General features: G+C 41.3%; 1 protein-coding gene across 4 annotated transcripts in view; it reads left to right on the top strand.

Moving 5' to 3' along the window:
- sytl5 (synaptotagmin-like 5) overlaps window positions 1-10,477 on the top strand; it is a 48,260-nt gene extending 37,783 nt beyond the window's left edge. For 3 of the 4 annotated variants that reach the window (XM_004551331.3, XM_004551330.3, XM_076874849.1), the window contains exons 10-17: window positions 1,319-1,384; window positions 2,692-2,870; window positions 2,950-3,052; window positions 3,180-3,341; window positions 3,434-3,542; window positions 5,790-5,928; window positions 6,446-6,654; window positions 7,285-10,477. In XM_004551331.3, the coding sequence (XP_004551388.2) occupies window positions 1,319-1,384; window positions 2,692-2,870; window positions 2,950-3,052; window positions 3,180-3,341; window positions 3,434-3,542; window positions 5,790-5,928; window positions 6,446-6,654; window positions 7,285-7,427 (1,110 nt within the window). In that variant the 3' untranslated portion in view covers window positions 7,428-10,477. The remainder of the gene's footprint in view (window positions 1-1,318; window positions 1,385-2,691; window positions 2,871-2,949; window positions 3,053-3,179; window positions 3,342-3,433; window positions 3,543-5,789; window positions 5,929-6,445; window positions 6,655-7,284) is intronic. The other variant, XM_004551332.3, reaches the window with a different exon arrangement.
- Window positions 10,478-14,603: the final 4,126 nt, after the last annotated feature.

The raw sequence follows: 14,603 nt of genomic DNA, 5'->3' as shown, positions 1-14,603 counted from the left end.
GCTAACAGGCAGACTGAGACAAAGAAGCATCTCTTTTCTCCAGATCATGCAGATCTGCTGTAGTCAAGCCCCAGAATACAAATACAGAGTTAAGTTTCATTTAATATCAAAGCGATAGTGTTTTTTTAACTTAATTGCTCATACATTTACTTGATTAAGATATGCATATTAACTTCTTCAGGGGAATCAGTCACAGCCAGCTCTAAACTACTTTGGCAGAAAAGCAGTTATTAAAATGTCGAGATAACAATCTTATTCATGACTCACTGCGCTCTGCTCGTCTCCTTTGTGAGCGTGTTTAGTTTGAGAGCTGGGTAGGTAAATGGATGATATGGCCAGCCTGTTTGACAGTCAATCTTTCTGTTATAGTAGCAGTCACTGAGCTGCTGTTGGCAGTATGAATGGAAGTAGAAGGTGGTGATGAGATGTGATGCAGATAGTTCGCTGTCACTGACTCGAGCTCTAATATACTCTGCCCACTGCTGTGATTCACTGCACAGAGGGCTTTTGTGGATAATGAAGGCACAATGAGCTACTATTAGAGGCATTTAATGGTTCCCATGATCTATGACATGTTTTTTTTCCTTTTTTTCGGTTTTAACGAAACCTTTTTATTTTCTGGTGAGGTAGGGGGTAAAGGCGATGTGTATAAATATCATAAATATCAACTAAACTATACGTTTATTAGACTTTTAAGGAAATAGTAGTGGTTTTTTTCATGACTGTAGCAAACTAAAAAGCTAGCCAAGTGCGTACATGTGTATGACACAGATACCCGCTGATCAGTGCTGAGGGACATTAGAGTAAAATACTGTTATTGCACTCATTAGAACTGAAATACAGGGGTTTTTTGTATTGTCATTATTTTCACTCTAATGGGTGATATTCACTCATCTGCCACTTTATTAGGTACACTGTGCTAGTCTTTTGACTTCAGAGCTGCTTTGATTCAACAAGGTGCTGGAAACATCCTCAGAGAGTATGGTCCATGCTGACATGATAGCATCACACAGCTTCTACAGATTTGTCTGCTGCACATCCAACTAAAACGAAGCCAAACTAATATGAGCAGTGCTAATGAGCAGTTATTGAAAAGTTAAATATTTAAATCTGCAACGATTTTTAAAAAGATGGTTAATAGTTTAAAGGGTTATGTCCCATTTCTTTCTCGTAGCAGCTGTCTATCCGTTGCATATTTTCAGATTTCACAGCTGGACGAGTTGGTAAATCTGTGATTTCTAACACATCAGAGAGCTCAGTACTCACTCTTTCCTCTTCTATCTTTCTTCATATATGTTTCTGCCTCTTTTATAAATAGTCTTCCACTCCTGGATCAGAAAGAAGGTGGGGGTACCTCAATGTCCCCGACTCAGATGCTGAGACTGTAAGCCTCTCCTTTGGTAGTTGTGCATGCTTTTATTGCACATTCACACAGTAAAGGTGCCGTAGCAAAGCACCAGAACCTAAATATTACATGCAGGTTTCAATAATATATAGAGAATTTTCATGAATATACCATAAGATGATATTCTGAGTGTAACTGCATGCTCACTGCATGGTTTTGCTCGTACTTTTCCTTTTTTCTGTTGGTGCTTTAATTTGGTGCCCCTTGCATTTAACAAAGCCATTTGTCATGCTGACTTCCTGCAGGAAATAAATGAGTAAGACTTTACAGTAGAGGTGGGGTGAGAGAGCCAACGTGGCTCAATTCTGGCTTCTGGAGTCAGAATCAGAATCAGAATACTTTATTGATCCCTGGGGGAAATTATTTAGTCTTTTGCTCCCTGGATAGCAATATTATTATCAGTGGATTATGCCAGTTTTATCCTGTCTGGAGCTACAGCAGTCATGCTTTTAAAGACATGTTCCAGACATAATTACCTGCTGTGATTGCAAATATTTTTTTTCCTCAGAGAAATAGGTTTGGCAAGAGTTCAGTGTGAGGGGGAAAATTGTGATGGTGAATGTGGCATAAAAATGTTACTGTTTAATTTGATGGGCAAACAGTGAAAATTCAGGAGGAGCAGCCACCCAAGTCAGAATTTTACCGCTTTTTAACTTTAAAAAAAAAAAAGTTCACTTTTATTATATTACATGTTTGCTAATGTGGCTTTTATTTGATGGAGCAGACCTAATTTCTATGACAGTTATAACCCTGTGGATCTGACTATTTAAGCTGACGACCAACAGCAACAAGTGTTCTTCAAGCAAAGTCACATCTCTCTACACTCTCAGTTGACACAGTTTGCTGCATTCACAGGTCTGATGTGACTGTGGACTCGACATCTTTAATGTTCAGTCTCTGAAATTTCCAAAAATGGCAACAAATGCCGGTTAAACTTCTAAAAGATTGGCCAAGTGACAAATTCTACAAAGTCTACACGCTGCTACATGTCACGCATCCTTACATATGTCTTGACATTTCCAGACAGAATATAAATGCTTTTTCTCATTTATACCCCCTGAAAGCTTCACGTTTTGCACTTCCCTCAAACTTCCAGTGACAGCAATGATTGACGTGAGCCTCAGTCTGAACATTGTGCAGATTTTCCTCCTCTTTTGTTCATCGTGTTTTGTTTCCACTGTATTTCATCACTTCTCTTGCGTCACATGCTCCCCTGTCTCCCTTCTCCCCTCCTTTATCGTCGCCGTCTCATATCTACGCCTTTATCTCTCACCTTGGCCTCGTAGAGCAGTATAAACAGCACGATGAGCATGTACAGCGAGACCGGTGACTATGGCAACGCAAAGGTGAGCGGCGAGATCCTGCTCAATGTCAGCTACAGCTACAAGACCGGCGCTCTCAGTGTCCTTGTGAAAGAATGTCACAACCTGGCAGTAGGAGATGAGAGGAGGCAGCGCACAGATGCGTAAGAGAGCACGCACGCACACACACACACAATGGCGTAAGAGGACTCCGTTATAACCTGCTGTGTGTTCTTGTGGCAGGTATGTGAAGACTTACCTGTTGCCAGATAAGTCCCGACAGAGCAAGAGGAAGACGAGCATCAAGGCCAACACCATTAACCCTGTTTTCAACGAGACTCTGCGGGTGTGTGAGAGGAAAACTCAATGAGAGCTAGAGAGCAATGAATTAATACGTTACATCATAAAACGACATTCAGTTGATCTTCTCTTGTGGGATTTTTTTTTTTTTTTTTGAACTTCCTCTCTCTCAGTATGTGATCAGCCACTCGCAGCTGGAGACACGAACCCTGCAGGTGTCCATATGGCACCACGACCGGTTTGGACGCAACAGCTTCCTGGGAGAAGTGGAGCTGGCCTTTGACGCCTGGAAATTCGATTGCCACATAGAGGAGTGGTACACACTGCAGCCCAAGGTGGCAGCCTGAATCAGCACATATAGTGTTTTTCAGCTACCTCGTATAAATATGAGCATCTGGTTTATTAGTGTGTGTGTGTGTGTGTGTAGGTGGAGGGCAGTATAGACGCAATGCTCCAGTATAAAGGAGAACTAACTGTTGTGTTGAAGTACATCCCTGAAGGAAAGAACGTCACACCGACTGCGGACCAAGTACAAGGTATGTTCATGGCTGTCATCACCATTAAACTTTACAGTATGATATACTGTATATAATAAGATTTCTTGACATCTGGAGTACATTGCTGCAGATGTTCTGTCAGTCTGTGTTGGCAAGTGTGCTGTTCTATGCAGCAGTCTGCTGAGAACGCAGCATCAGAAACAAGGATGCAAGGAGACTGGACAAACTAGTGAAGAAAGCTAGCTCTGTAATCGGAGCCAGACTGGACATGCTGGGGGAGGTGGTGGAAAGATGCACACGAAAGACGTTAAAAGCCATCCTAAATAACTTTGATCTCCTCCTTTACAACACCTTTATGAAACCAAAAACCATCAGTACTGGAAGACTCTGCTCTCTCTGTTGTAAAACAGCAAGATATAGAAAATCATTCGCACCCACAGCCATCAGGGTTTCAGTTCTCATACAAACCGCAGATGAGCTGTCAGACATTTGAATTTCCCTCGGGGATCAACAGAGTTATTCTTCTTCTTCTTCTTTGCTCCTTATTAGTGACATTTTAAACCACAAAATCAAAAACATGTTTGTTATATTTAAAACTTTGAAGTTCTGAGGGTCTGAATAATGTTTGACTGCACAACATGAGTTTGTGATAATGAGTGACCTACCAGTGAGTTGTTGATTTGCTAATGAGGATAAATATATATTTGCCCAACCCTCTTGGATCTAAATAAAATCCTTCTTATCCCCGTCTGACCTGAAAACATTGTTTTTCGCTACTTTCAGACGTTCCCTGGTTTTTATCCCCAATTACTGCAGCGCGACTGCTCGACTGCTGCCCAAATGATTAGAAAACAGAAACTGACCTCCTGTTTGTGACTAGTGAAAAATATTCCTAGACATCTATAAAGCACTGCATGGTTTTGTAGAGCAAGTGGTGTTGTTAAGGTTGGTGCAAGCAGAGGATTGTCACAGGGGTCAGGGCTGAAGGAAATTCTTTGATATTTTTTTTTCTATATGACCCTTTTTAATCATACAGACGTGTACAGACACACGCCCCCACACACACACGCACACACACACTCTCCAAAACTAATACTTGTCTTAACCAGATGCATGTATGGATCAGGTCTGGTAAATCTGAGAAGGAAGGAATGCAGTGGGCTAAATCACAGCTCTAAACTAGGGGCTGAAGTCCAATGTGCACAATAGCTGCTATAGCTGAGACTTTTTGGGGGGGATTAGTGTGTTCTTTTCTTGTGAAAATCCTGATAAGATGACCACCTGACCACCAGATTTTATCACTACAGTACACAACATCTGTTTGCTTGCAACCAGGTACATCTTAGGCTCCTGAAGGTACTCATCTATATCGTGGAGTGTCATTATGTTGCCTAGCAGCCACCTACCAACAGATAAAGAGGCCCATTTGTAATTTATGCTCCTGTAATGTCTTATAAAAGCATTGTATCATTTTAATTTCACAACATCTAATTGATTTCAAATGCAAAACTTTAATTATGCAAGCTATTTTGTGTTGAGATTGCATTGCCTAGCAACCACCTAACACCTGACAAAAATTACAAACCAAACAATACTGCATCATGAGCATGCAGTAGTTATTTAAAATGCGAAAAATGCAAATGTCCAAAATATTGAACAGAAATGGAAAAACTACGTTTGTGTTCTTACACCAAAAATATCCACTATGCTGTCTGCAACAGATGATGCTTGTGTGGATTTCATCACACTAAGTAACATAAAAACTGGTTAACATAGGTCTTCATTTTAAAGGTGGGTTTAAATTGAGGCTTCCATCATCTTTCACTGACCACATCTCAGAAGAGATACGAAACACTTCCTTTGTGAAACTTTTGCTCTTTGCTGGCTTATATTTATAATAATAAAGCATGTAACTATGGTAACTGACGTGGTCATGTGTGACATGTGGCTGCATGGTTTTCATTGCTGTGGTTTGCATGAATTAAATTTGTATCCTGAAATTCCTGAATAAATAAAACATGAAGGGCCATATGCTTTACAAGCATGAGTCACTACTTTGTAGCTAGTAGGGATAGATATTATTGAACTTAATGCCTTTATTGATTCTGCAAAAAGGTGCAATTTATTTATTGATTTTTTTTTGTGTAAGTCAGTGTGCACAGGTCATTGATATCTCTTTCTTACTGTTATGACTGATTTTATTTAATTTTGTATCTAATGTTACATATACATTATAAACTTTCGCTTGCACATGGATTCATTTGTCTGCTTTTCCTACCAACGCAGTGAAAAAGAGTTTTCTGAAGGGCAAAAAGACGAGCCCTTTAACTCTGCCTGAAGGGGGCATGGTTGAGCTGCTGGTCAAAGGAGCCAAAAATCTCACTGCTGTCAAGTCTGGAGGCTACTCGGATCCTTTTGTGAAAGGGTGAGACACTGGTTTATGAATTTGAATGAGGTAATGAGGTTTTACGTCAGAGTAGGCACAGCTTTTATGAAGCACACATATAACTTACAAATGTAAATGATCTAAATGATATTTGACGTCTCATTTCAGAAAATGTAATCTATTTTGGCATTTACAGTGTGTTATTCTTCAGTTTAACATCTGGCACTAGTTGTAAATCCAAATCATGAAGTTACATGGACACAGTTTGAGACAACAGGACTAATTTTTCTGCCTCTGTAGTCACTTTTTTACTACTTCTGAAGCTGTTTCATCTCTTTGGGTCAGTCTTGCATCTCTTGGAGCATCTCATGTCTTTTTTTTTGTCGTCCTCTGATTTCTTTTCAGTGACCGAATTTTATTTATTTATTTATTTATACCATTTTCCCCTACCAGTATATTGATGCAGTATGGAAAATGAATGATAGTGGACTAAATTGTGATTTCTTAAAAAACACAGCTTGAGTATATGCTAAGTAACTTCTATCCTTTTTCTTAGATACCTCCTCCCTGATAGCAACAAGTCAACCAAGCACAAGACCGTGGTGGAGCGACACACCGTGAACCCACAGTGGAACCACACCTTCACCTACTGCGGCCTGCAGCCGGGAGACCTCAACAACGTCTGCCTGGAGCTGACTGTGTGGGACAAAGAAACTGTGTCCAGCAACGTCTTCCTGGGAGGGGTGAGGCTGGGAGCTGGCACAGGTAAGACTGTGTGGCAGGAAAACAAAATAATCTGGTTAGCCAGTGTTATGAGAGAAGGAATTTCCATGTATTTTTTCTGTTACAGTCAAAATGTTGCAGAAAATGTTTTATTATTTTTTAAACAACTCATATGTTGTATATCTGCTTGAATGGATGCTTTTATTTATCACATTAATTAAAATTTTCCTGTGAGCCAAAGTCAGACGTATTTATATTTATTCATAATTTTGCTACAGTCCTGTCACATCCACAGTGTAACAGACATTTTCCCACTTCAGCCTACATTTTAGATTTCCCACACTTATAAATATACTTTTTTGTTTTTCGGACTATGTCCGAGATTAGAGTCACAGGCATTATTTCGACATATACTGACATCACTATTTTAAACTCTGCTCGAATTAAATGTAAACATCCATATGTCTGTACAAAAATAAGGACAGGTATTATTGGTGTATGAGGAAAAGAAAACTGCCTCATGCAAACCTTACTCTAGTAGTTCTCTTCAAGCACATGCACGGTTTGCACATTAAGCAAAAATCATAAAGCATATGGAAATCCTATTAACTGTGGGCTGTCTAGTTCTAACAAAGTAAAACAAATGTGTGTGTTTCTCTCTGCTCCCATCAGGGGAAAGCTATGGGAAGGAGGTCGACTGGATGGACTCGTATGGGGAGGAAAAGCGGCTGTGGCAACGAATGATTGAAAATCCTGAAGTCCCTCATGAGTGCACTCTGATGCTGCGATCCAGCATGTGCAAGCACAATACATGAACCCAAACGAAGCACAGCTAGAGAAAAGACTGAGACTGGAAGGGAGAAGGGAAAGAAGTCGTCTGAAGGTGTGAGGAGGAGCTAGAAAAGCGGAGCGGTCAAGGGGTAAAAAAAGAAGGCAGTGAAGGGGTCAGGACTCAGAATAGGAACAAAGCCCATGCCTCTCCCTGCTTCTTTTCTCTTCAGATCCCTTCTCCCATCCACAGGAGCCAGTCATGCCTTACAAATTCATTCACATGTGCCCCTCAGCCCTCAAAAGCATCTAGTCTTGACCAAACACTGCTGTTTATGGAAAACCAAGTGCTGTATTTAACATACTGTACCTTCTGAATAAGCACAGGGTGACTCCCAATATGTCCGCCTGTGTCTCTGTGAGTCATTTCTGCATGTAGCGGCTGGAGACCATTCACAAGGCATTAGACGAGGCACCGATCAGTTATAAATAAATGTGAACACTCCCCTTATAAACAGCAAAGCTGAATCCTGTTTTGAAGCACATGGGATGTTGAGTTCATCCCCTCAAACAGCTGCGTACAGGTGTAGAAAGTGACTCACTCTTACTACTGTGCTGCTCAAGTACTCAAGAAGTACTTTCACTTGAATTTACTTCTTCATAGGCTTTCTTTTAGATTAAAGAAAAGATTAGCAACAGAACACTTGGAGAGATTTAAATTACATATGCATACATATAATTTAATAAAATGAGAAATAAAATGAAATTTACTTAGTTGACATTGAAATAGAAGAGCAGGAAAAAAGTCACTTTTGAGAAGCTGGGTGTAGCTGGGTAATTTTTCCATGGATAGTATAGCAATAGAAGGATGTTGTGAATCCTGTACGTTCATTGTCCCCATAGGATGTACCCTCAGGATGATAATGATTCCCTAATATTCCCTTGGGCTTTGCCTGCTGGAGGAAGGTTTCACTTATCCTGTAAAGTGGTTATATCAGTGTTCAAAACTGCTGTGCTGGTGAATCATGAATAGTTCCTGGTTGGCGCATCCTAGTGAACCCAACTTTCTCAATCAGCCGCTCAAGGGTCGCATTTGAATTTTGAATACAATATCTTCAACCTATAAATTGTGTGAACAAAATGTTATGGCATTCATAACCCTCTTAGAATTCTCTTTTAATAACTCTTGCAATCTGAACATTTGTTTAGTGCCCCCATCTGGTCAGAACAAAGTGCTAATTTGCAAATGTTAGCATGCTAACACAGTAAAGCTAAACATCACACTATCGGTATGCTAACTGTAGCGTTTAGGTTTGCTGCTTGCATGGCTGTTGTCCTTTTAAAGTGCATCTGCACGGGAAGCGGTTTGCAGTAAAATGCTACAGCAAGTCAATGACATTTGGCAACTTTAAGCTACCATGGGTGGAGGAGGGGGAAAACACTGCCACAAAGTTGATGGGTACTGAGACAAGCTTTCCTCAACTTCAAGGCAAGTGGCTTAAGCAAGTACTAAGTAAATTAGAGGGTTAACTAGTAACCACATATAACCCTAACCCTTACCCTGGAATTTATGCGTCGTTTACCAAAACGATGGGTCAAGCAAATCGCTCCCTGTGTGTATGCAGCTTTATGCTAGGTTCAGACGACACTATGGCCTTTGAGATTACGCCGTTATAGACTGAAATTATTTGACCAGTAATAGAGGTAATTTGTGCACATTGCTTGAGTTGTCCGTCATATTGAATGTCATGCAACCACCGATCATGAGTAAAATCTGTATTCCCCAACTGGTTTGCAAGTGGTTGCTGGATGTTGCTGGGTAAAGTCTCAAAGAGGCTGCTGCACCAAAAACCTTGCAATTGCCTTGGCTGTTAGCAGGGTGTCAAGTTTGGCTGTAATTTGTGTGAAAGATGCCTTCTTGCCTAGAAACACTCATTAACAACTAGCGAAGTGCTAAATAAACTTTAGAAAATGCAAGGCAAATGGAAAACCCAGAACCTTCACCTTCAAAGTAAAAGTCAAAGGTGCAACTGTTGTGGTTATTATCGCACTTTTCACAATGGCGCTACCACTCAGTGAGTAGCTGGCGCGTCTCTGACAATAACTACAACCTGAACAGTCTGTTAGCAACCAAGGCAACAAACACAAATACATGTTCTTAAACAGGTCAAGGATTTTTGCTGTCAACTGGTAAGTGCCATCAGTCTCTATGGCTGTGTGACTCGGGCCTTATTCACTTGACCCTACATTGTCGCACGAACAAAACAGCAGATGTAACATGATTTGGAAAATGTCACTAGCCAGTAGTTTGCATTCTTTCATGACCTGTGTGATGCGCACAATGCTTGTCTTCTACCCCAACCCCTGACACCTTTCTGCTGTTTTGTAGTCCAAACCTGACGTAGTCCTATTCTTTGAGGGGGAAAAAGAAAGTTGCTTTGTTTTGTTTTTTTTTGTTTTGATTGACTAAATAATTACAGATTACCCATCTTAGACTAGCTTTGATGTAAATTGCTTAACACTGTATCAGTGTGATAATAGAAAATGCATGGTATTAGAGAAAAAGAAAAGATTATATAAAGCACTGACATTGTCACTTTACTCCTAGAAAACAGTTATTTGAAGTGCGTTCCCAGCAACCCCTGAGAAGGAGGCTGTTTGCTAAGAGTGAGTCAGCACTGAGGCGAGCGCCTCCATCTCAGTAATGAGCCGGTGACAGTCGGTGACCTTGCCCCTGTCGCCCGGAGCTCTGTGGTCCACCGTCATGCGTTGAAACGCACAGTTAACAAAAACTCATCTCAAGATAAACTCCGTAGAGCAATTCTTTATGTGGAATGCCAATTTTGTCTGCTTGTCCTCTGAAAACGTCCGCTCTCAGCTCCCAGTTTGACACCCAGTTATAGTAATAATACATGTGTTAACTGTCCAGCATACATGACAAGTCGTGCAATACCCAATTACTGAGAAAACTCTTGATGTACAGCATGTACTCTCTGTTGTCTGGTTTCCATGCATCAGATTCACTGTTTGAAAGCCTATTTCATCCCAAATGTGTTACGAGAATATTTTGAATTAAACACTCTTTCCATACACTGTACCCATTTTAGTCTTGATTTTACTTTGGCTCAGTCTTAAAAACGTGTTCATTTATACGTTCAGTCATTGTTTGACTCATTTTACCGCAGATTCCTGCATCAGTGCAGTGTGCCATGAAGGCACTCGGCTTGTGGCACTGCTTACGTGTTTCCTGAGATCTGGTTCAGGTGAGTTTGGTCAATCAAGTGCAATGACAATATGGTCAGCAAACCATTTGGTGGCAGTTTAGGCACTGTGGGATGATAAGACCTGTTTGAAAGGGAAATCAGCATCTACGTACAGCTGGAAACATGAAGTGCTTTCCAATCTCCTTTTTGATGGCTGCATCGATTTTCATCCACTTTGTTTTATCACGTTCAACCAACACCAGCAGATGACCTGGAAACTTCACACTGGACTTTATAAACACTTTATAAACACTTGTTTTCAGAATGCTTCTGTACGTGCAGCTATCAAACAACATATCCAATAAAGAGCTCAACATCGTAACAGGTTTAATTCTGTGGCCTTAAGGTCACCTAGAAAGTGGAAAAATATCCCCATAGCTGGGTCTGGGTGCAGTTTCCCCCTCCAGGGGCAAGGGTACCTAGACCCGGGGCTTAGAGTACGCTTGGGGAGTGTGATTGTGTGTACAGTGTCTATTTATGTCTGTCTCCACGTTGGGTGATTGCTGAGTAATTGCATATGAGAGCATGAGGGTGGGAATGGATGTTTGTATCCGTGTGTGCCTGTTTGTTTGTGTCTTTATGTCAGGTTGGGTATCAGACGCCACCTCTCTGGGGACATCTCAGGCCCTCCAAGGTATGGAGGCCTATCTCCCCTCACCACTCCCCCTGCCAGTGGCCGACGCCCGCAGACATCGGGCGGTTCTTTGTGTCCGGGGATGGGCGTCCAGGTACGCACCGGCTCACTCCTTGTGGCTGCTTGTCGGAGCCTGGAGCCTGGGGCTCGCTCGGACCTCTTCGGGGGTGGGGTGCCCTCAGCCTGGGGCTTGGTCACTCTGGCACAGCTGGCTGCCGGCGGAGCTCACGAGCACGTCACTGCAACCCCCCCTGGCTTCTGCTTCGTGACTGGTGAGTGACCCCTCATTTGGGGCTCTCCTCAGCTCTTTCCGGGATAGTAGAACGGTTGCCCCTCCGTTGGTCTTCCTTGGTCTCGTGTGCTCTGAGGGCCTCTGGATGTCTGGAGCCTGGATCTCCTCCATACCTGCTTCATGCCCAGGAGGACGGGGCTATGGCTCCCCACACCCTCTAGGAGATCATTACATGAAGGAACCTTTTAAATACAAGCGCGCTCACAGGTGTACACACAGGTGCTCACAGACACAAGCTACACCCTTTTTAGCTCCTACCTCAAAGCACACTGTGCAGTGTCGATCCTACGTGCCGCACAATACAGGGAGTGCAGAATTATTAGGCAAATGAGTATTTTGTCCACATCATCCTCTTCATGCATGTTGTCTTACTCCAAGCTGTATAGGCTCGAAAGCCTACTACCAATTAAGCATATTAAGTGATGTGCATCTCTGTAATGAGAATGGGTGTGGTCTAATGACATCAACACCCTATATCAGGTGTGCATAATTATTAGGCAACGTCCTTTCCTTTGGCAAAATGGGTCAAAAGAAGGACTTGACAGGCTCAGAAAAGTCAAAAATAGTGAGATATCTTGCAGAGGGATGCAGCAGTCTCAAAATTGCAAAGCTTCTGAAGCGTGATCATCGAACAATCAAGCGTTTCATTCAAAATAGTCAACAGGGTCGCAAGAAGCGTGTGGAAAAACCAAGGCGCAAAATAACTGCCCATGAACTGAGAAAAGTCAAGCGTGCAGCTGCCAAGATGCCACTTGCCACCAGTTTGGCCATATTTCAGAGCTGCAACATCACTGGAGTGCCCAAAAGCACAAGGTGTGCAATACTCAGAGACATGGCCAAGGTAAGAAAGGCTGAAAGACGACCACCACTGAACAAGACACACAAGCTGAAACGTCAAGACTGGGCCAAGAAATATCTCAAGACTGGTTTTTCTAAGGTTTTATGGACTGATGAAATGAGAGTGAGTCTTGATGGGCCAGATGGATGGGCCCGTGGCTGGATTGGTAAAGGGCAGAGAGCTCCAGTCCGACTCAGACGCCAGCAAGGTGGAGGTGGAGTACTGGTTTGGGCTGGTATCATCAAAGATGAGCTTGTGGGGCCTTTTCGGGTTGAGGATGGAGTCAAGCTCAACTCCCAGTCCTACTGCCAGTTTCTGGAAGACACCTTCTTCAAGCAGTGGTACAGGAAGAAGACTGCATCCTTCAAGAAAAACATGATTTTCATGCAGGACAATGCTCCATCACACGCGTCCAAGTACTCCACAGCGTGGCTGGCAAGAAAGGGTATAAAAGAAGAAAAACTAATGACATGGCCTCCTTGTTCACCTGATCTGAACCCCATTGAGAACCTGTGGTCCATCATCAAATGTGAGATTTACAAGGAGGGAAAACAGTACACCTCTCTGAACAATGTCTGGGAGGCTGTGGTTGCTGCTGCACGCAATGTTGATGGTGAACAGATCAAAACACTGACAGAATCCATGGATGGCAGGCTTTTGAGTGTCCTTGCAAAGAAAGGTGGCTATATTGGTCGCTGATTTGTTTTTGTTTTGTTTTTGAATGTCAGAAATGTATATTTGTGAATGTGGAGATGTTATATTGGTTTCACTGGTAAAAATAAATAATTGAAATGGGTATATATTTGTTTTTTGTTAAGTTGCCTAATAATTATGCACAGTAATAGTCACCTGCACACACAGATATCCCCCTAAAATAGCTAAAACTAAAAACAAACTAAAAACTACTTCCAAAAACATTCAGCTTTGATATTAATGAGTTTTTTGGGTTCATTGAGAACATGGTTGTTGTTCAATAATAAAATTATTCCTCAAAAATACAACTTGCCTAATAATTCTGCACTCCCTGTAATATTCAATATTTAGTATTTACTGTTATATTCACATAGATGATGTTTATTATATTGCTCTTTTTTTTGCTTGTTTTCTCTTTATTCTTTCTCAACCGGTGATCCAGGTGATTGATATGTATTTTTTTTGTCTGTTTGTTTTGTTTTTTGCCCTTTATCACTGTTTTTCTTTCCCTCTTTTTTTCTCTTTTCTTTCCCCCAGTCATGTCTGTCCCATGTGTAGCAAGTGAAAATAATATAAAATAAATAATAAAAGCAAAAAAAAAGGAAAAATATCCCCATAGTTTAAATTTTTAATGTTCAGGCTAGCCAACACCAGGAAATGTCGGGGAAACCACAATCATTATATTGCAGAAACATCCCACGGGACTCGTTAACACCTTGGATTCACTGTGTCTCCACTCTTCCACCAGAATTTAATTTCTAAAATTTGATTTCTAAAAAGAAAAGCAAAATGTGATTTCATCTGAAAAGAGGACTTTGGATCACTGAGGAACAGTCCAGGTAAGACGCTTTCTGATGTCTGTGGTTCAGGACTGACTTAATATTAGGAATGAGACATTTGTAGCTTCTTTCCTAAAGATGTGTTTGTGTGTCGTGGCTCTTGATACAATGACATCATCCTCAGTCAGTTCTTGAATAAACTTTTCTTGATGATCTTCTCAAAACTGCCGTCATCCCTGTTGCTTGTGCACCTTTTCCCTTCCAGTATTCTGTTTATGTTTTGATGGATGATGAAAAAAAAACATCTGGGTAACTGTGGAGTCAACAACATGATTGTGGCTGATTGTACTGAAGATGCAAAGTATTCATACTGTTTAAATTGTATTTCACTCAAACTGAAATAAATATACTAATAATCTGAATATTTTGTTTTGTTTTTTCATAAGCTATGAGGCATATTCATGAAAATTTAAATGTCAAGTTCAGGAATCATCTAACTGAAGACCTTCAAAGGTCATAAATATGCCAGACTAGGATGTGTGATTCTCTGCATGCTTCCACATCTTTCCTTTTCCCAAAGAAAACCAGTGGACCATTGAGCTGTAGGACTATTAACCAGATGTCAAACAAAGAGCTAAACATCATAGCATGCCCTTATTGGCTCTTATAAAAAAAAAATTTCCCATATTTAAAATGCAGTGTTGCAAAAACAGTCCTGGAACCA

Source organism: Maylandia zebra, linkage group LG16 (assembly GCF_041146795.1).
Source record: "Maylandia zebra isolate NMK-2024a linkage group LG16, Mzebra_GT3a, whole genome shotgun sequence".
Taxonomy (NCBI): domain Eukaryota; kingdom Metazoa; phylum Chordata; class Actinopteri; order Cichliformes; family Cichlidae; genus Maylandia; species Maylandia zebra.
Note: the sequence above shows the minus strand (reverse complement) of the source record. Positions and strands in the feature narration are given on the sequence as shown.